General features: G+C 34.3%; 1 protein-coding gene across 1 annotated transcript; it reads right to left on the bottom strand.

The window, feature by feature from the left end:
- Window positions 1-13,602: 13,602 nt before the first annotated feature.
- LOC145667925 (uncharacterized) lies at window positions 13,603-14,796 on the bottom strand. Its single transcript, XM_081735349.1, has one exon. It carries the CDS (start codon window positions 14,794-14,796, stop codon window positions 13,603-13,605), a length of 1,194 nt encoding a protein of 397 aa, XP_081591475.1.
- Between the last annotated feature and the right edge of the window lie 8,926 nt (window positions 14,797-23,722).

The raw sequence follows: 23,722 nt of genomic DNA on the forward strand, positions 1-23,722 counted from the left end.
AGTCTACCCCTGTGTATGGCTGACCTCCCGCAAAGCTGTAAGTACTTGGAAACTGTTTTGTGTGATTATATATATCTGTCTCAGCTTTTTGATTTTAAAACTTTAAGTAGTAAAAAGCTGTATGTTTTTAAAATGACTAGATTATATGTGCCACCTAAAATTGTGTTAGATGAGTGCTTGTGTAATTGGTCCAATATTTGGGCCAATATCAATGACTCGACCTTGTGTGTTGCCAGCAAATCTATCTGGTTTATGATTGTCCATAACGTTATTGATACTAAAGAAAAGAGAAACAAATATGGTTTTAGTCCTGATGCTCTTTGCAATAGATGTAACAATATAGATACGTTGATTCATAGAATCACGACATGTCTGGAATCCACAAAAATCTGGTCTCAGTTACGTCACTTTTTAGCCATTCTTACTCGTAGTTCGGAACGCAATATAAATATTAGCATAGTTTTAAGACCTGATTATCGTTTTTATCCCGTTAGTAAACAACATAGTGTCAATTGGTATATAGGAACGACCGTCAAATATATTTTTAATTCCAACTTAGAAGCAGGGGGAGCCTTCTATGTACAGTATTTACAAAAAGAATACTCCAAATTAGCAAAGGATGTACGTAATAAGCTATTTGCAAATTTTATAGCCAACTCATTGTTCTAGTAACTTCCTTTCTTTGTGACAAAAGCATAACCACTTCAATGTAATTGATTCTTGAGTTACAATAAATTTTCTTAAAAAAAAAAAAAGTGGTAGAGCGTTCACCTCTGGTGCTTGGGGTCCCGGGTTCGATCCCAGCCCTCGCCAAGTGAACTTTGTGGTGGACAAACACCGTGTGCGTGGGTTTTCTCGGGGCTCTCCCGTTTCCTCCCACTTTCTTTATTCCACCATTTCATTCATCACTCATAATCACCGTCTCCTTTAGCCTAACCGGCATAACCGTGGGACGTAAAACTCAAAAATTTCATTTCATTTCATTTCCGAACATGATACATGTTACGAATAACGGTTTTGTTTTCAGATTACATGAAGAATGAGAGTTATCAAAGTGGATGGAGTATTGGACACATTCTACCATCGATTCATCTTAACCAACACTTACATCCCCGATTTGTTGTCTGGTAGTAACAGATTCATTACTAACTTTGAAATGGGTAACTAGAAGTAAGTGAAGATGCAATGTCTACAACAGAATAAGCTTACCAAATCATTCCATGAAACTTGTTCAGTTTATCCAGATGAGCTCTTGCAATATAGAAAAGTAGATAATAGACTGTTTCCGTCTCTAAGAAGAAGTTGTGGTCTATTAAATTATTGTTTCCAAATTCACTTGCTCATAGTGGCATCCGGCCATCCCTGTCCGAGGAGATAGATGAACAGAGTGTCTTTTATGAAACTGAACTGTCACTTGACTGCGAAGAAATTAGCTATTATAGAACTGTTTTGCTCTAGGAAAACCAATTTCATGTAATCTAAATTGGACGGTAATAACATTATAAACAATTTTTTTTTATTTGTTGAGACAAAAAGTGTCAGACATTTGTCTCTCGTTCAAGTTACTTTCCTCTTTGCAACTACTTCCGGTTGGGTCTTTTGAACTCTCAAATGTCTATGCAAACATTTCTAAACAATCTCTTAACTCAAAAAGAACATTCAACCCGTGTCATCATCTACATGAATTAACAAATATGCATAAAATATAATTACTAATTTAATCGAGTCAGTGAAGTCCTAGAGAGTAAGTTGACGAGGATATCTCAGATGTAATTTTTCATTCTTAAATCCGAATATTTATCTATGTTAAATATACAGTATTATATTTAGAACTTCTAATACTGCACTTTAAGAGAATATGGCTAATTATTGATGTCTGCTGTTACCTTGTGTCTCCGACTTTTCTTGCTACAACACCAGCAGCATAGTTCATAGACCCCTACGCCTTTAGAAGAGCATTTATCTGTCATCAATTAAATCAAATTTGTATAACTGTTAGACAGAAATGTTATCTTCCTCGATTTCCATGTAGCAAGCGTTAACACCAGTGACAAATAATATCATTGCGAAGTGAGACTTTGAAAGTGTTAATTCGAGTATAGTCCTTGGCTGAATGTAGACGTCATGGAAACATATATAGCTCACTAAAACGACAACCCAACTCAATATTGTGAAATTGTTTGTTTTTTGTAACTATTAAGTAGCATATTGGCTCGAAACAAACATAGAACTTTATTAAATATTCGAATGAACTATGTCACGCAAATAAACGTGGCTATATTTTACTCTTTGTTTCTATGTTTCTGTGTAGAAGCACAAAACAAACGTCGACAATTTCAAGGATGTACAATGAGTAAATACGTGTGATATTATATGTCATGAACGATTTATACTCTTTCATAAAGAGAAGGAAATGATATTGTAGTAGGTTTTCCTAAGGACTGCATATTAACAAAGAACAACTCTGGTCATACGGTATGAACACACTACTTTCTCTTTCAAATGTTTGTCTCTACATTGATCCTCAATGTCTACACTTTCCAAACAAATTCATTGTACTAATATTGTTCCTAGATAGGGAATAGCTGATAATAAATTTGTAATGACTGTAGCTCCTCAGAAAGATATTTGAAAACTATTATCTTGCCTCACCTTTCACACTTTTGTTTATCCTATGCAATATCTACATTAAATTATCTTTTTTGGTTTTAATTTTAATAATTATGATTTGACATATCATCTGCAGTACCTCTCATATCTCGATTCAACTGTCACCAAAGTTGATGCTATAGTTCGGTAAACTTTATGTAGTTCGGTGAGCTTCTCGTACCAAAATAATAGGATCATTGTAGATGCTTACAAAAATTCGGGGTGTTCGAAACTTTTGAACGGTGCTGTATACCTTGAATTCATTCAATATTGCAAACCAATTGAATTTTCATTTATTTCTTACTTTAGATTCAATTCTACAGTTTTGGATCTTACGACATAGTATCCTGTAAATAAAATTGACTTTGCATACCAAATACGGTGCATTTTGAAATAATCTTTCTGTACAATTGTTTAGTAAGATAGTCCCTAGAGAAATCTTCATGCAATCAAAGCTGTGTATTCTATAAACTATGGAAACTGTTTAAATTTTATTTTAGAAAGAGTAAGAATAAATTGAATTCTAAGATAATGATAACGTCAGTTTCATAATGTGTTTTTTTTTTTATTCTTGTATGTGATTCCCTTGCTAATGTGAGCATAACAAATTCAACAAAATAACAGTTGAGACTTCAAACCAATTTGAGTTTTACGAGGTTGTCCAGAATGTAACAGACGTTTCGAAATACAGAAGTATCAGAATGTACAAACCAAATTGTATTATATACATTTGAAAGGTGAACTCTTAAGCTATTTTTCCATAAAAAAGGCTCTTATCATATCGTGGCACAAGTTTTTCAACACCGTCGTGGTAGAAATCTTTCACCTGCAACTTCAACCATTCGTTTACACAAGCGTCACAGTGCGGCATCAAAGCGTTATATAGTGAGCCATTTCTTCATCTCTCTGAAGAGGTCGTAGTGACTCTGCGCTAAGTATGGTGAGTGATCGAACACCTACCACCCAAAACCATCCAGGAGATCTAGGGTACGCTTGGCAGTATGTGGACATGCCTCACTCGACCTTTACTCATTATTCCATGTCCGTACACTTTATACAGTTGGAGATAGATTTTAATTGCTTGTGTTTTTTTTGTCAACAAAACCTAATCACAGAACACACTTCAGAAGACACAGAATTTTCTACTGCAGTGCACATTGTAACACGTCACAAGTTCTCACACTACCAGAGGTCGATGAGTTTTGAGTATGGCAACGTTCTGACATCAAGATGGCGACTCTAGATCCGCCTCCTACCGTGATAGGCCAAAATGTATGGTGCTTTCTGGACAGCCATCGTATATTTGAAATATATCTGCTTCAGAAAATTGTTAAAGCCTGTGGTGACAAACATCTTGGCATTTCAGCTAAACGAATAAAACGCAAGCTCTGACGCGACGTTGCCAAGTGATAAGGGGCGTGGCTATGGCTAAGCAGACGAACTACAGTGCGATCAGATGGCAGAGGATAGACGTGGATGTGTACAAAATAAACGTGGCAATACCGCTGGCCTCTCATTTGCTAACAGCATTTAAAAGGAACTTGGAGTGCCGCCTTCAAATGCCGAGATGTTTGTCATGCCGTTTTGTTGCTTGTATTCTCAATGCCACTTAGGTAGCATTCTTTACTTTTTCTCCTCTTCTCAGTCAGTTACTGAAATGTCTTGCCCCACATAAGGTTGCACTTGATGGTACATATTAGACGCGTAGTGTCTACTTAAATTTACTGTTCGTGGCGAAACTGAGAAGATCCTTGAGTGAAATAAGAACAATGTATGTGAAGTATTGACGACAAGAGCATGTCATCAAAATTTTTGTTTCCTGATCCAAAAAATCTAATATATTTCATTGTCCTGTTGTCTTGTACGTCTTATATCTGGAGAACTACATATAATGTATCCAAACCAAAACTATCACTTAACTTAGTATGGTGTGCTTATTAAGTAAAAAATACGAAATCTTGATTTAGGGGGCCATTCAAAAGTTTCGAGGCTATGATCCAAAAACCCCAATGTTTTTCATTCAATTACAAATTTTCTTGTACGCCTTATATCTCGATAACTACAAATACTGTAGCCAAACCAAAACTACCACTTAAGTCAGTAGTATGTCCTTATTATGTAAAAATATGAAAGCTCGATTTAGAGGCCATTCAAAATTTTTGTGGCCTTGGTTCAAAAATCTAATGTCTTTCATTCAATTACAATTTTTTTGTACGCCTTATATCTCGATAACTACAAATACTGTAGCCAAACCAAAACTAGCACTAAACTCAGTATGGTGTGCCTATTTCGCAAAAAATATGAAATCTCGATTTAGAGGCCATCCAAAATTTTTATGGCCCTGATTCAAAAAATCCAATATATTTTATTCAATCAAACATTTTCTTTTACGCCTTATATCTTGACAACTACAAATAGTGCAGCCAAATCAAAACTACAACTTAACTCAATATATTTTGTGCTTATTCCGTAAAGAATAAGAAATCTCGATTGAGGGCCCATCCAAAATTTTTGTTTCCCCTGATTCAAAAAATCCAATTTTTTTCATTCAATTACAATTTTTTTGTACGCCTTATATCTCGATAACTACATATACTGTAGCCAAGCCAAAACTGCCACTAACTTAGTATGGCGTGCTTATTTTGCAAAAAATATGAAATCTTGACTTAAGGTCAATTCAAAATTTTTGAGGACCCTGATCCAAAAATCCAATATATTTCATTCAATCAAACATTTTCTTTTAAGATTTATATCTCGAGAACTACAAATAAAGCTGCTACATCAAAACTACCACTTAACTCAATATAATGTGCTTATTCCGTAAAAGAAAAAAAAAGAAATCTCGATTTAGTGGCCGTCCAAAATTTTTGTGGTCTCGGATGCAAAAAATCGAATCCTTTTTATTCAATTACAATTTTTTTCTACGCCTTTTATCTCGATAACTACTATATTGTACCCAAACCATAACTGCTACTTAACTCAGTATGGTGCACTTATTCTGTAAAAAGTACGAAATCTCGATTTAGGGGCCATTCAAAATTTTTGTTACCCCCGATTTAAAAAAAAACATCCAATATATTTCATTCAATTAAATACTTTATTGTACGCCTTATATCTCAAGAACTATAAACAGTGCAGGCAAATCAAAACTACCACTTAACTCGGTATGATGCGCTTATTCCGTAAAATATACGAAAACTCGATTAAGGTGCCATTCAAAATTTTTGTAGCCTCTGATTCAAAAAATCAAATGTTTTTCATCCAATCACAGTTTTCTTGTACGCCTTATATCTCGATAACTGCATATACTGAAGCCAAACCAAAACTACCACTTAGCTCAGTATAATGTGCTTATTCCGCAAAAAAAAAAAAAAAAAAAAAAAAAATACGAAATCTCGATTTAGGGGCCATTCAAAATTTCTGTGATCCCTGATCCAAAAGATCCAATACATTTCATTAACTCAAACATTTTCTTGTACGTCTTGTATCTGGAGAACTACATATAGTGAATCCAAATCAAAACTACCACTTAACTCAGTATGATGTGCTTATTCCGTAAAAAATAGGAAATCTGGATTTAGGGTCCATCCACAATTTTTGTGACCCCTGATCCAAAAAATCCAATATATTTTATTCAATCAAATATTTTCTTGTACGCCTTATATTTCGAGAACTACATATAGTGCAGACAAACCAAAACTACCACTTAACTCAGTATGATGTCCTTATTCCGTAAAAAATACGGAATCTCGATTTAGGGGCCATTCAAATTTTTTGTGGGCCGTGATACAAACAATCCAATGTTTTTATTCTATTACATTTTTTGTACGCCTTATATCTCGATAATTACATATAGTGTTGCCAAAATCAAACTATCACTTAACTCAGAATGATGTGCTTCTTCCGTAAATTATACAGAAACTCGAATTAGGGGCCGTTCAAAAATTTTGTGGCTACTGACCAGACATCTAATTATTAGGCAAGATCGCAATCTTTTGATCCATTTTTTTGATAATTCCTAAAATTCTTGTTGTTTAGCATTTTTAAGCATATTCCTTAAATATACTTATAAACTGTTGTAATTTATTATCTCGTTCGAGTGATTTGAAACAAGATTTAATTCTTTTCCGGTACATATATTAGATCGTATCAGTTTCTTTCAAGTTGCGCTACGTCACATAGAAGCAGTTACCACATCATACGTACTTACTATGTTTATCTGTATCTGAGCAAACTATATGTGTTTGACATCTGAGCAAACTAATGGAACCTGCCTCCATGTTTTAGATTGTGTTAAGGTGATTTGGAATAAGAGTGAGCATTCTATTGTGGGTTGACACTAGTATTTTGATCAGGCCAATGACAACGAACTCTACAGGATAAAACTATTTTGGGCAATTGTGAGACATCGTTTCTTGTTACTCTCTGAGATAAAGTATTACCTTCGCACTTGAGGTTTCTAATCATTCTTCCTTAGTGCATAGTGCTAATCGTCTGCATCGCTCCACTATTGTGAATATTGTGAATATTGTATCGCTCCACTATTTATCTGTCACATTCTTCTTGAATATGCATGATGTTTAGATCTCGTGGAACGTTTAAGACTACCCAAATGTCGTAATGTGCTTACAAAATAGTGGGATCATGAGTGACTGTATTCTACATGTAATTGAACGATGTAAATGGCTATGAGCGTTTTGGGGATCTTTTCTATGATGAGTTTCTGTTATTCCTATCTTTCATCCATTTTCTTATATATTTTGTTAATTGTTACCTTTTCCGGCAGCTGGTTTAATTTTTATTCTTTTTTAGATGGGTTTCCTTAACACTCTATTAGTATACGTGTGATACGGCGCTCACTTGCTCACTTGAGGTGAAACTTCTCAAATATTGCTAACAGCAAACTTCTCAAATATTTATTTCTCAAATATTGCTAACAGCAGCATTGTGAAATTATTTCTAGCTGTTCTTTGTATTTTCTGTACTCAGGGGATGAAAGCTACTGTCGTGGCGCAACCTGGTGAGTTGAAGTTCAAGCATTGTCAACAGTAGCATGTTTTGAATGTGAGTGTGGAGCTCACATGTATACCAAAGGCGACAATATTCTTTTCTAGACTCACAGTTTGTTATTCCTTTTAGACTTGCGTAATTTGGCACTTTCGTGTGATATGAGTTTAGTCAAAAGCAAGTCCTAACATCAGCGGCGCAGATCTGTCTTCAACATTGGGGGGGGGTAGAGGGAGGGTAAGACAATCCTTCCTTTTTTAGCAATGTTCAAAATATTTATGAACTTGAAAAACAATGCTGTGGAAGATGAGAGGGACAGAGTTGTTTTCAACATTGGGAGGCGGGCAGATTTGAGGCTTATTCTGAGGACATCAATTTAATCTCATTTTCCTTTGTGGCAATCGGACAAAATCATCACATTTCACCCAAAAGTACATTTGAAATCGGATTATTGGGGGAAACAGTCCCCCCAGTTCCAAGATTGGAGGTAACATATCTCCCTCATCTCTCCCGGGATTTGCAGTAGTGCCTAACATGGCTAGATAGAGTCAGTGAAGTATAATGCATCATTTTCAACGGGTTTAAGCACTATTCTTAAAGTAAGATTTCTATATGTAAATGCACCTTAGTGAGTAATTACTGGTATTCTGTTTTTTTTTCTAACCGTAAATAGTAACACAGCGTTTGTTAGCATTATTTATATATTCACTATATTTAATACAAAACACGTCCAATTCTTGATACAGATAAAACCATTTATTCAAGATAATGCAAGTAATATTTTCTGTAACGTTAAAACTACTTGTGTTTGTAACATCTAAAAATTACGAACCTCAGTATATTTAATGACAAAAACAATTATTTGGTTTTATCAAACAAAAACGTTGTAATATCGTACGTCATATCAACTGCTTGTTGAGTGAATATGAGCTTGTGAGTTAATATAACAGTATTGAAAAAAAATAAGTAACCTTTGTAGATTCTAAGTATATGGTAACACCATTTCATAAACAAAATAACATTATAAAACAAAGTAATATTATTAATTAAAATACGCTTTTCTTGCATTATAAATGGTTCTCATATTTTTCTGTAAGTACAGTAGAGTATCGATTATCCGAGCTAATGTTGACAGGATCTATCTCGGATAAGCAATAACTCGGTTGATACGGACGGGTACATAGAAAATTTTGTACAGTATTTATTATGGTTGTTTACTATTTGTCTTTATTAGAATATTCATTATTATTGTATGAATTGTTTTTATTGTACACACAGTACAGTACATATAAGTAATTATACATATGTATGTCAGTAATTAGCCATAATACAGTAAATAAAATGATGTTTCATATTGATACGCGCATAAGTTAAATACAAGACAAATAAAATACTGTTTAGCATACACATAGACCCTTATTTTTATTTATTTCTTTTAAGAAAATCAGTATTCTGCTTCATTAAGCTGTCACGTTTTTGGCCACTATATTGCACAGACATAGCAACATCATAATATCAGCTGGTGTCTTATCGTCTTGCTGTTCCACGTCAAACAATGCCTTCTCAAACTGAAGCTCAAGACGAGCAACAATTGAAGCTCGTTAGTTTAAGTATGGCTATGTCGGGCGGAGTAGTCATCTTTACGCCAGCTTTATGTTTGCTTTATAGCTGAAACAAGAAACCTGTAAACTGATTATCGTTGTAACGGGATTAGGTTTTTAAATGTTTGTTTATTTGGGTTAAGCTCGGATAACACGAAACCTCGGGTAATAGAAACTCGGATAATCGTGACTCCACTGTACCATGATTGACAGAAGCTAATAACAATACCAAAAACAAAAGAAAAACAAATGGGAGCGTGGCGCTCACTCGTATACCAACGGTGTGACATCACAGACGTATACCAACCAGGGTTAAATTTGTAGATCGTACTTTTGACTTGTACTTTTTATAAACGTAAAATGGAACTTGGGCTAACCATTAGTCTTATCATGAAAAGGACAAGTACCCTCGCTGCTTACGTCACCATTAGTCTTTAATCAATAAATTAATCAATGATACCAGTTATGAATATGGGTTAAATATGAATAATGATCATATATCGAACTTTCAGTAATAACCAACTTCGAGCAGAAACTATTATACACGAACCACAACAATCACGTTATAAGAAGTCACGAATAGTATTAGAAGTGTGTTTTGTTTCAACACGGCATTTACAAGATCTTTTTTTCATGTGAAAAGCTCAAACGCAGTTCGTGGATCCGGAACAAATTTGTAGGCTTGATAATAATTGGTAATCGATTAGTGAAGGAAGAGGGTTTTGTCTGTTTTGTTTGACTTTGTTACGTGTGATAATTTATCGCAGTATGTATATATATATAAAAGTTAATATGGTCATTGTTATCCTAGAAGGTTATGCTATCAGTTCCTGAACCTTTGGGTACTTGAGCGCCTGTAGTGGAAGTTTCTGAACCACGTACTTTCGAATGAGCTGCCGGTAGCCTGAACAGCCATTCGAAACGACATGTTGAACTGGGGAAAGTTAATCTCGTCGTGATAGGTGAATGTATTACGGCCTTTAATGAAAGTTGAATAGTCCTACAAATATATTCTACTAAATCGAGAATAACGTGAAGTTGATAATAGTTATTATATTATATACCTATTTATTCGTGCGAGGTTTCGAAGTTTCAATATTTGGTGTGTATTTATATAAGGGTTATAAGAGACGTACCGAAACATTCCTCCCGAAGGTGGACTATGGTTGTATATAACTTAATAAGTTGGGTGAGTGTAATTTTTGATTATAACATATTCTCTTTAGATATTTATATTTCATAAGGAATAAATATAGATTTCTAATTGGTTTGATAAAATTCAGGAGGTCTAATATATATTAGAATAATAATTGAAAGTTGTATTAAAAGCGTACTTTTTGTTGTATAATTTCACAGAGCCATTCAACCTAGCTTTTAAAAGCAAGTTAATTTTCTGATAAATTTTCTAAATATCCATATAGCTGTTAATTGTTATGTTTTGATGAAATTATATTTCTGTATTTCATATTTATTTTTCTAGTAATTTTGTTATAAAATTTTCAAATTAAAAATCAAATATTTCAATTATCTGTATTACCTAGTATTCTCACAAATTTTTTTGAGGATTGGGAGTTAATACTATTCTACGAAGTAATAGAGATAGGTTTAGTAAAAATAGCCAATAATGTAGAACGAAACCTGATAAGGGTCTTACAGAAAAATTTAAGTCGTAACTTATAATTATATCCTTTATTCATTGAAAATTACAAATCCCGCTAACCATTATTTGTCCTGGTTTATATAACCAGCGGCCCAGGACGGAGCATTTGAAGGCATGTTACAACTTGTACAATTAAAGTGTGCTTCCATACCATTACAGATATAACTTCATGTCAACACTTTTCGGCAGAATTACAACTAATTTTGTCATCATCTTCAATGATTTTAGAATTTGAACTATTCAAAGAAATTCTTCATTATTTTAATACAGGGTGTCCGGAATGGGACTGGCGGTTTTTAAGAGTGTATAGTTTTAATATGGTCAAAGATAGAGAAGAAAAAACATACATATTAAAGGAGAACTCAAGAAGTTTATTTGGTCTTAGTTACAAATCATTCTAACTCATTGTAACTCCACGTGAGCTCCATTTGTAACTCTTAAAATATTGAGCCTGAACTCAATCTCTCTGCAAGTATTCTGTAACATCGGAGATGTTGCTGAAGCAATCGTATTCCTAATACGGTTCTTCAATTCATCAAAGTTACGCATCTTTTCATCAGAATACACAAGGTCTTTCACATACCTCCACAAGAAGATGTCCAGTTGCACACTTTTTTTTGTCTCTGCAAACCACTACACCTATTGCGCCTTTTGGAGTGCCGACGCCATTTCTGTTTATCGGCGATACTAGCGCCGTCACCGGTAGTTGTTCAAGTATGAAAATTTGCTGAACAAAACTTTTTGAGTTTTCCTTCAATATGAATGTTCTATTTTGTTCTGTAACTCTGACCATACTAAAACTATACACTTTTAGAAACCGCCAGTCCCATTCCGGACTCCCTGTATCGTATTATATGCGTGATTGACCCATCTTATTGTGCTGCTCTAATGTTCCTCTTCAAAGTTCAGTTTCCATGATAGATCACCTCAATTCTCCATTACCTACAAGTACTACCTGGCTATAGTACTTTCCTTAATACCTTTGCAGTGAGCCAGGTCACCCGTTTATTTTTCATTGTTTTAGTCCGGACACTTGATCACAATTTATGTTTTCGATGAATGACCAAGATTCGGACGTAACATAACGTTCGTACACATCTCACGGAATAATGCGTGGTAGATTTATCATTTGCACTAAGAAAAGAAAGAATGCACCAATCACATATTTTTTATTGGTAGGGATCCAATGTTAGGGAAGCTACTGTGTGCAAGGAAAGGTGGCTTCTGATAGTTGGGTAGAGCACGTGGAGTATTGGAGGCGCTGTTGCCAGAGGCTCAGCAACAGAGCAAGCAGGTCTGGCAACAAACTTAAGACGTTTAACAAATCTTCTGAACTACGGGCAACAGCACGTTGGTGACCTTCGTTACCTAGAAACAGCGCTCGAAAATACAGTGCTACAATGCACACTATATGTATGTAACTGATATTATTTTCCACCCAATCAAGCGGTAAATAATTTTAAATAAATTTTAAGTACTGCTACCTAAAATATACCGGTAGAGATGCTTGTGTTTTACATGAAATGGTAGAGTACAAATTAAATTTAGAATCAAACCTTTAATCATTTCTCTGCTAAAGAAGTATCACCTTTTTTAGATAGTGTACAAATTTATGACCTGTTTCCTGGGATATTAAAAGCTAAAGTCAATTGCTTATTTCACCAGGTATCTATAGCATGTATTTTAGGATACATCAGAACATCTATATGTAAAGGTAGAGAAAGCATCTATATGCAATGCTAATGTACTACTTAAAGAATCCTAACAGTGAGAGACCTAGGAAAAATCGACAGCAGCTAATGCCAGAAAATACTTATTTCTAAAATCTTGATATAACATTGATTCATTAAGTAAACAAGACCAGCATAAAAGCTGAATCCTTGCAAATCATCCGCGGTAAAAGTTCAGTTCATAGATAACAAACTTTCCAACAACTCAAATCAGAGACATTAGGTTAAATGAGTAAATTATCTTGTACCCAAATATAAGATACGCTAATTTCTAAGTAAAAACTAACTTCTGTTGTTTCTATCCATTATTGAGTATCACTATGTTCTAAACGTCAATACATTTCAAATAAATCAAAATTATTTACATAAAAATTTAAAATACCTTAGTTTTATCTCCTTACATTCTTCTCAGTATATAGTTTTCAACACTTTCTTTTTAATTCCAAATGACTACAAGTAAATTAAAGATCTGACAATTATACCTTGGTATAAAGGAAGAAAGAATTAAATCTATTCACAGAGAGAATGAGATGACTTGGTGAGAGTGATGGATTGTTGTAATATAACATCACACAAAATATACGAGCTCGTATATAAACTGAACTCCTAATATCAAAAAAACTTATGCATATTTTCGTTCTTCGACCAATAAGGAAAAGACCGGGCTACGGAGATGGTTTTGTACTAAAAATGGAGAACACTCTGGGCCTTCGATAATGTCTTCTTTGTAATTACTTACTGAGAAAATAACTATTTATTGAATAGTTATCCATCAACACCTACATTAAAATAACACAGTCTCTCTTCGGAAACTGTAATTTTCGAAAATATAAGAACATTATTAACAATTTCATGTAAACTTTATCTGAAGAATTTACGACTGCTTGTGCCCGAATACCCCATATATCAGAATATTTCAAACATACAAATATGTAGTGCAACTTTTGCACGAAATTCATTTTCTGTTTCTGGTACAATTGTAGACGGCAAGTTCTGTTATAAACACAATACCACCTACAAGCAATCCAAAAATACACACAGAAAAAGGACCAACTAGCTTCAAAATACTAAGAGGTTTAGCACCTCCCGAATTCTTAAATATTCTTGCTTTCTCGGCACCTAAATTAACATCATCCATTTTCCATTTTGAAAATAGACCAGAGTAGTCACATATTTGCATCATTTTCCACATTCTATATCCGAAAGGTGAGCCTTGTCTCATAATGAAAAATAAAAAGAAATAATGCACAACTTCTCTCACTATATGTAACATTGAATTTCCTTCAGAATCGACAAAAGGCTCTCTGAACATAAGATATTTGGATTGGGTTAGTCCATAGTAAAAAGCAAAATTTCTTATTTCAATTATTTTACGATATCCTTCCATAGGATTATTTACATTAACCCAATTGTCGAATATCTTTTTCAAAAAAGAATCACCATGTGCTTGAAACATGAACTTGTTCATGGGAAGTCCTCCCATTTGTAATTTAGCGTCAACCACTTCTTGTATTGTATTGATAGGGGGTTGTATCTTAGGATTTGTCATAAATCCAAACAAGGCAGCTTGATAACAGTTATTGAGTACGAAACCAAGTGAAACCCACATCAGAAATGTTATTCTCACAATTGGAATATTTCTAGGAGACTTCACTGATATTCCCAACAATAAACAAAAATTGTCCAGGAAGGAGTCTTGAATTGAAATTGGCTTCCGAAATACAATTCTATGTATGATGTTGGTTACAATAGACATGGTTACGTAAGATAAGAATATACAAAACCAAGATACAGGCTGAAACGGAAAGTAGATATTCATCCACTCAGGGTAGAAAACAGGGGCATGTATCGTCCATATAGCCTGAGCAACTTGTCTACAGAAAATATAATCATAATACTGGAAAGTATCGTATAGTACACCCATAGGTGCTAAATAACCTTGATGAACTCCTGATTTGACGCTGGCAAAAATGCCTGTGGTAGTTCCATTAGGATATCTCATTCCGAAATCTCCGAAAGATATTTCATCTAGGATCATTGTCATATTGAGACTATCTCGAAAGACTTCTATTCCTTTGCCATAAGAATTCTTGAATTCTATTTCGCCGTTTGGTTTTCGTTCAATGAATGGTAATATTGTTGTACGCATTATTGCAAATGAAAGAGGACGTTTGTACAAATTCACCACTTTGTTGGGGAATAAATCATTCCCGAAGTAAAATTTATTGTTGTTCCAGATATCCAATACCGACTCACGGAAACCATCTGTCCAATTTTCTACAAAAGGAAAATAGGTGTATACGATAATGGATTCCTTATTTTCTTCAAAATTAATTCCAAAGAAATTACCGTTCTTGATCCAGGTCACAAGGATAATATTCAATATGTCATTTTTAAAGGAAATTTCAAACATATCTCTAATCTCTGCTGTTATGTAATTTGTGGTCGAAAGAACTACAATAATCTTTGAGTTTGAATACCAAAATGGCAGTTCTTTCACTGTGTTGATCAAATAACTGAAAGACCTTATGTTTCTCAATATAATAAGATAATTTAAAGTTCGTCTTGAAGAGAGCCACTTAGATGCTATCCATTTATCATTATCTTGGACAAAGTTAATATTATTATTAATATGAACACTTTGAACTGGATTCCCGTAAGCTCTTATTAATCCGTCAGCTAATTCTAAGTTCTCTTCTCGTATTACAACAAGAGTTCGTATTGTGCTGAAATGTTTGCGTCCAATATCTGTGATGCAATCAATCAGAATTGTTTGATCATTTTGATTCTGATATAGGATTGGAAATATCTTGTTTATATCTTCTGTACATACATCAGGAAATGTTTGTATAAAACATAACAGAACAATGAATGCAGTCATGTTCTTACACCAGAGGCTGAAAAGAAAGATATGATCAGATTAGAATAATTTGAAATTTTAATGTACGCATAAGCACATGTAAACGTTAACACTATTTTCTTAATTATACGTGTTAGTTACAATATCACGACTTCAATCTTTTAAACTTTGAAAGAAGGCAGAGCGACGTTCCCCAAAAATGACTTGATTACCTTTACACTAACATTATACATGCAGCAGGTCATATAGAATAGACGACAGTTACTTAACAGTTTCCCATATAATTGTGTATTTCTCTTTGCAAAATGAAGGGAATAGATTTACAAGTAGTTGCTTTTACGATTTTAATATTAATTTATATGTAGAAAGACTGCATTTAGTTCTCTCTACGTTTCTTCATCCCTATGTCTGAACCGAGGTGTACTTATCAAAGAACATTTTTCAACATTTGTTTCCTTTGTATGAATGCATTATTCGTTAAATTCATTTTTTCTCTGTTCCTGCAGAGGAAAAGAAACTATATATCTTAATTGAATGAAATATATATTTAATTAGAACACTAATTAGAAAAACATTCACGTACCAACAATCATATCCTAATAGTCACTGCGTGAGTTGCTTAGACACTACGAACATAATTCTCATTTCTACTACCACATAGTAAAGAATTATATACTTATAGTCAAGTTTTAAAAGCAAGTGCTACCTTCTCCTTTAGATAATCGTAGACACTTTTTCAACACCACAATTACAATATTCTTTTGCTATTAAGTCAAATTTATATATGTCTGGCTGTTTGAATATTTCAATTAAGCGAAAGTAATCATTTTACTACGCTAATAGGAAAGAACGCAACGTAGAAGGATTTTAAAACCAACCAAGAACTGATTACCAAGTACTGATTTGCATTTCAACCCAAATTTAAAGATGAAGAGTATTAGTGTCAAAAATATGCCGGAAAGTTGTATTTTGAAGTAGTTAATGCAAAGAATATAGTCATATGATTGTGTTATAACTATCGTACTATACTGCAGGCTAGTTTTACGGCCTCATGAAAGCAAAATACTAATAAGCCAGTATTTCGAAACGTATTACATGAATTATCAATATGCTTCCCTAATTACGAATCATTCTCCGAGAAAGTACTCTCGCTTTCGAAAATTTATTTGGGCAGTTGAAATAACTAACTAACTAACTAACTCTATGGCCTATGGAACCCGGAGGTTCAATGTCGCGTTCACAAAAGCTCTCCACTGACTTCTATCCTTAGCTAGGGCAGTTGAAAAAGAGAGATTAATCTTTTTCTTGCATAACAGGTCATTCTAAAGTTTGGACGGAACAATAGTAAATGAGGAAGTTGATGATCATAAGAACAAATAAGTAGAATTTACAAAGTGGGAAACAAAGAAGAGGAAAAATGAAAGCATAGAACGTAAATAGATGAGTAAGAAAGGTATGTGATATTATAATTTGCGAAGCTAGTGCCTGATTTAAATTCACAAATAACTTAATAAGATAATATCGTTTGTACTAGCACGTACATATTTCCAATATGTATGAATCCCTACCGTACAGCGTGAGCATATGTTATACAAGCAACAGGTGCTATTGTTTATAAGCAGCAGACGATACACAAAACCAGGAAGACACGAAGCACGACACGATGAGAACCGAAAAAGAACGAGCCACCTGAAGAGGGCCTATAAAAGTGGAGCCGAAGAAGACGGGGGCATCAGTTAACGACTCATCACTAACCCATATCGGCTCTGGAGGTCAGCTTGGACGAAAGTGCATTACCCTGTCTAAAATCTCTGGAGGCTGTCTTGAGAGAAGGGGATTCCTCACCACAAACCGCATCTCATTAGACTGCATGAGCTAAGGAGGTTACCAAAGGACCATAACCTGAAGTCGCTGCAAGACATCCTGGAGGCTGCCATAAGCTAAAAGGGTTCCTGTATGAAACATTCTTCCTTCACCTCTCTGGCCATAAGGAAGAATTAAGATATTAGGGGTAACCGGGTATTCGCGAACACTGGGGTAATGCCAAACACCCCAATTTACGCCCTAGGAAACTTCTTAGGAAACAGACGATTTTGCTGCACGCTAGCGGAGAAACCTCTAAAAGTGTAGCGTAAATTAGATGGGGTCAGTAGACGTTTTGTTGTTTTTGGCGAGTCACTTATAACGTTGATTCAACAATCTGGGCTAGATAAGATGGCTCTTGTCTTATCTATATTGTTACAGATAAGGCTATATATTCGTCTATATTTAAGCATTAGTTCTTTGTAATGTTACTAGCCTGTATGCAGTCAACAATTAGTGCCAACTTTAACAATAAAACGGTGTCTCATAGGGAAATGCCAGACAGAATGTTTGCCATTACCCCGGAGTGTTCCTGATTGGCCCATAGTGTGAAATAAATTATCAAAAACAATTTAAATAGTTCTTTCTTTATTGAAAAGTGTGTAATGAGTTAATGAAATTGGTTTGGGAAACAGATCATGTCTTAGTTAAGTGTTATTAGCTTTAATTATTAGAATAGTTTGATGTATTTATTATTTTAAGCCATTAGTAGCCTACTTCAGTATTCTATAGTCGATAACCCGAAATTATACATCTGATTCTTCATCATAGGCTGCAATTTTTTTCCGTTGTGTAATTCACAGAGTGTTTTACAAATTTATTTAGCCTAGTAGCGTCCATTAGCAGTTAGCCAGTTTTGTTCACAATATTAACAGCATTTGAACATTGAATTAATAAAGAATCTGTCGTTGGAAGCAAACTATTAATGTCTATATCTATGATTTCTACAATTTCAAATAACGTTTACATTTTAAATAATATTTTACTTAATGCGTCGTTATTTCTGAATTTCTTTCGTAAGAGTACATTTGTTTCTTGAAATAACTAAACAAGTGGCAATAGTATTGATAATGAGTATTAATCCTATTGATAAGGGGTGAGATATTTAACATTTTACCTATTAGCTTCTTTTTGTAATAGTTTCAAAGATGATAAGGTCTGGTCATGTTTCTCATTAACTTAAAATATGTTTGTAATTATAATTCTTATTAAAAATTTAAATACTATATTACGGTATAATTTTAATGTATTTTAATGCATTTCGCTTCTTTCGTAAAGGAAAATTTAAAGTAAACAGTATATTTGATGTTACCCCTACCACTAGGGTAATCCCGAACATAAGTACATTTTGAAACGTCTGACTGATTTGTTGAAAAATGTTACCTTTGACTTTCCTCTGCACTTTAGTAAACAGGAAAACCTCCAAGCTTTTTATACACAGGAAATATTAATTTTATCTCTAAAAATAAAAGAGTTATTTATAATCAAAGCTTAATTGTTCATGAATACCCCGATCTCCAATAACTTTGTAGACACAAAGACTAATTTTTGTAACATTTTGTGAAATAAATTAAGTAAAATGCTAGAATCCCGGACTGTCATTGTCCCTACCCACAAAAATATTACAATGTGTATATATAATGCTGCCCCAGCAAGAGCGATGGATTAAATATGCTTAATGGAATTCTTTTTCGGAGGAGAATACTAAATATTTTCAGATAATCATAACACGCAAATTTTCGATTGGAGAATACGTAGTCCATTTACCGTAGTGCGTTGTTTGATTCGGTAGCTGACATTGTCCATAGAATGATTCGTGTGGTATAGATATTTGATTGGTAGAGTGATAGGGCTTTACTAGTTTTCAAGACGAGGATGCGTATACCGTGAAGTTTAAGAGGAAAAACGGTATTGAAATATTGTCACCAGCTATTTCACAGCTGTATTTAGACGTAACTCAAGGGATTTCAAGAAGCTAACGCTACCGTCTGCAAGATGATAGCCTTGTTGTGTGAGAAATTACCAAACCATGTCCTCTTTTGAAGTGATGACCAGAAGAGCGAATTAGGATCAAAAGGGTCAGAAGACGCCGGGGGACAGATGAAGCATCACATGATTAACAAAGAAGAAATTAGCCGTTGGGGCCAACATTTCATAGTAGAATCGAATTCATGATCATCAGGAAAGCTAGGATTTGTCTTCGTCAAAAGCCAGATAATGAAGAAATATTTTGTTCTCAGAGCATACGTAGAATGTGAAATAAATATATAACTGTTATTTTGTCCATGTTGTAGCTTTTGTATAGACACAGTGATCATCCTATAAGTATATACTTATTTGGAAAGCTTATCTAGTGATTTCTGTAGTTGTTTTATGCACTTTGGCCAGTGCTATAAAATGGTTAGAAATTTTAGGAAAAAATCATTTTTATGAAGTGGTTTAAAATGTCCTAACCTAAGATAGTATAAACAATGGGGCTTCCTAGTGCAATACGTAATATTTGGAAGTCTAGAAAACAGTTGCGAAGACTAAAATTACCCTCTTTTGTCCAATGATAAAATGTAATATCACTCCAACACCACATCTCTTGAAATGTGTACTCTTTACAGTTAAATAACACTAACTGAACCTGAGCTCTCTACACAGCGCATTATTCACATATGAGCATGAATCTCCTCTCGCACCGTTTGTAAGATATGATTCTACTTCCGGTTTTGGAGTTACAGTTATTGTTGTAGGAACGTGTAATTTGGTATAGGCCTATGTATGTTTCTTCATAAGAATCGGCAAGAGGTGTAATAAAGAAGATATATGTTTAATTATGTTTTCAATATTTCGCACCGCTTGCAAGATTCGATCCTACTTCTGGTTTTTATTGATTAATTGATCATCGTTTACCGCTTCTTATCAGCAGATATGCTATATGAGATGTCGACCTACAATTTAAAGTGTAATCCGAACTATTCTTTCTGTATGCTCCCTCTGGGAATCGAAAACATGATTATTTACACCAAAGTTGTGCACACTAGAATACACACCAACGGGGAAAGCTTACAGTTTTGGAGTAAAACTGTTGTAGGTAGGTGAAATATGATACAAATATGTAATTTGATGACAAAAAAAGAGGGGAAATGGACATCACGAAGGGGAGACTTTTCGATTATTTTTCGATATGTCACAAGTTGGCAAGACATGATCCTACTTCCGGTTTTAGAGTTAGAAGAGGTCGTAGGCAGATGGAATTTGGGTATATGTATGTAGCTTGATAAAAACCGGCAAGGGGTATTATAGAGAGGAAGATTTTTTTCTATTATTTTTTCAATATCATGCACCGTTTACGAGATATGATATACTTCCGGTAGTTGGAATAGTCGAAAGAAAATTGAAATCTTTGAGTTTTACGTCCCACGTTTATGTCGGGTAGGCTAAAGAAGACGGTGATTATGAGAACTGAATGAAATGGTGGAATGAAGAAAGATGGAGAAAATGGGAGAACCCCATATCACACACAACACGGTGTTTGGCAACCACAAAGTCCACATGGCGCGAGCTGAGATCCAACCAGGGACCCACACACCAGAGGTGAACTCTCTACCATTGAGTCACCGCTGCCCCAATTGTTGACAGAGATGCAATAAGGTACATGTATGCATCGTAATGACAATCGGCAAGGGGTATTGTAAAGGGGAGATTTTTTTCGAGAAGTTAGCCTGCTTCCGGATTCGAGAATTCAGAGCTTGTGTTTAAGGGTTGAGACGTTGGACATCATATCCTAGCGATTGCTGTCCAGGCGATGGAAACCTTGCGTTTAAGTTTGCACAAATTAGCGTAGTAAATATATATTGCATTCTCAACGAATAGAACGTGGAGTGTCTTTAGTGACTAAAATATTTTGTAAAACATCAGTTGTTTGATTTTGATAAATGGGTGGTTACTGCAATAGAATTCTTTTGAAAAACTCGCATTCGAATCCACCTTCACGAAGAGTTTTATTATGCTTGAATTTCAGTTTCATTCTGTAGGTAGTGGGGCAAAGAAAATCTTCTGTGGAGAAGAAAAAATATATACTCGAACGACGAAGAGGAAGGGACTGGAATACATCAATGAATGGTGAAAAAGGTTTACAAGTTTATTCCCTTCAATTATTTTAGATTTGGTACCATTTTCTAATTCAGGTATGATCAGTGTTTTCTTTCTTCTTGCATGCAGTATGTAATAAGCAAACAGGGTGGATTGATTTAAATCAGTCAGATTTAAATCACGATTTAAATCAAGATTTAAATCACTTGATTTTTTAATAAAACTCGTTGATTTAAATCGAATTCCAAAATAAATTAATTTAAAGTGAAAATAAGTAAAATCCCGTTTCTGTTCTGTTATTTCGATTATGGAAGTTAATAATCATAATTCAATGAGACTCAAATGTACAGTAGTATGAAAACCAGTGTCATGTAGAGGATGATTAGGGAAAATCCCGTTTTGAACAGGTAACGGAGCAATCCTGCTTTCTACTTTTCGTAACATTGGGTTTGGGTTTTGAAATCGTTATCTATTCCAACGGGAAAATCACCATCGACATTTAAGACGAAAATTCTTTTTTGTGCGTGTCTGTTTGTTTGCTCCCAGATAATAGGGCGTATTTAGACGGGTCCTGTCTCCTCTCTATGTTTTTGTTTTGTTAATTTTATAACTTTAGGCGAAATTTATGTATTTCATGCCGCAAGCTAAGTTCTGAGATTTTAAAAATAGGCCCCTGCCAATTATCAGTAACTTTTGTGAAAAAAGTGTTATGTTGGTAAAGGTTGCTGTACGTTTTCCTTAATGCTTAACCTTTTAAATTACATCACCTATTTTTAGGTGATAGGGTAGAATCTTCATTATTTAATTAAAAAAGTACGAATAAGGCTTTTTACTTCGTTTTCTTCAAGACAGGAGGCATTTTAGAACACGTTACATATGCTTTCACGCCTTTCTACGTTGAGGCATAGTAGGTGATGACGTCATAATTTTAAAAAGATATTTTTTGTCATGCGTATTATTATTATTTTTTGGCGGGTTACATTTTGCATTCAGAAGACTGAAATTTTGCACACTTGTTCAGTGCACCCCTTAATAATTTTCGGATGTTTTCAGATATCTGCGTGGAAACAGCTGGGTCCAGAGGGGAAAAAATGTGTTTAAAAAATTATATTTTTAACAAAAAATAATTTTTTCGTGATTTTCCAGCCTCAGATGGAGACATATGAATGGTACCGTTTGAAAGGCTGTTTTATTCTGAAGAAACTGATGCACGTACTAGGCTTTTAGGATAAATAGAAATGTCTCAGGAAACTGTTACCTGAGATCCGGTTTTATACGGGAATCTGGGGTATTTGGGGAATATTATTTTTCGCGGGCTTACTTTTGCACGTACAAGATTGAAATTTTGCACATTTACTCAGTGCACCCCTCAGTATTTTTCAGATTTGTTTCAGATCTCTGCCTTAAAACAGGAGGAGGGGCCCACAGAGGTAAAAATTAAAAACAGAAAAGAAGATAATTTTAACATAAAATTCCTTTTTTTCGTGATTTACCCGCCCCAGATACATGTTGGAGACATTTAAAGGGTACCGTTTGAAAATTTGTTTTATTCTGAAGAGAATAATGTACAAAACATGATCCTAGGATAAATAGGGATGTCTGAGGAAATTTTTATATTACATCCGAGTCATCTGGGTCATTGTGGGAATGTTCTTAGCTCATTGTTAAATAGTTTCCTTACCCTTACTACTCAAGATAGAAGCTTGAAATTTTGTACACACATTTAGTACACCCCTTAGTATTTCCCAGTTGATTTTGAGATCTGTGCGGTAACACAAGGAAATCCAGAGGGGATCAAAATTAAAAAAAGAGTAAAATATGCCAATTACTCTCACAATTACCCGCTTCAGGGACATGATAAGGAAATGTGAATGTTACCGTTTCAAAAGCTGTTCTATTCTAAAGAGTGTTATGTATGTACCATGGTCCTAGGATAAATAGGGATGATGCTGTAGCTGCTTGACTGAAAGTCTATAATTTACCTTTAAAAAGAGCCATAATTTAAAAGGGTTAAGAAACATTGTTTGGGATTGATAACGATTGGTGATAATTCAAAATTCAACCTCAATACTTTCACTTAAATGGCATAATTAGCATTTAATACTAATGCCTTTTTCTAATGCCTTTTCTTTAGTTCGTGACTTGTATTATACGAGGAGAAAGATTTGATTTAAATCAAAGAAATCGATTTAAATAAGAAAAATCAACAAAAATGATTTTTTTTTAAAAAAAAATCATGACTTTTTCCACCCTGTAAGCAAATATATTACCC

This window comes from Thermobia domestica, chromosome 13 (genome assembly GCF_964235325.1).
Source record: "Thermobia domestica chromosome 13, izTheDome1.hap1.1, whole genome shotgun sequence".
NCBI classification, from domain to species: Eukaryota; Metazoa; Arthropoda; class Insecta; order Zygentoma; family Lepismatidae; genus Thermobia; species Thermobia domestica.

Excerpts from the sequence above, each read along its gene's own strand:
- LOC145667925 (XM_081735349.1), bottom strand. The coding sequence starts at position 14,796 with ATGCGTACAACAATATTACCATTCATTGAACGAAAACCAAACGGCGAA.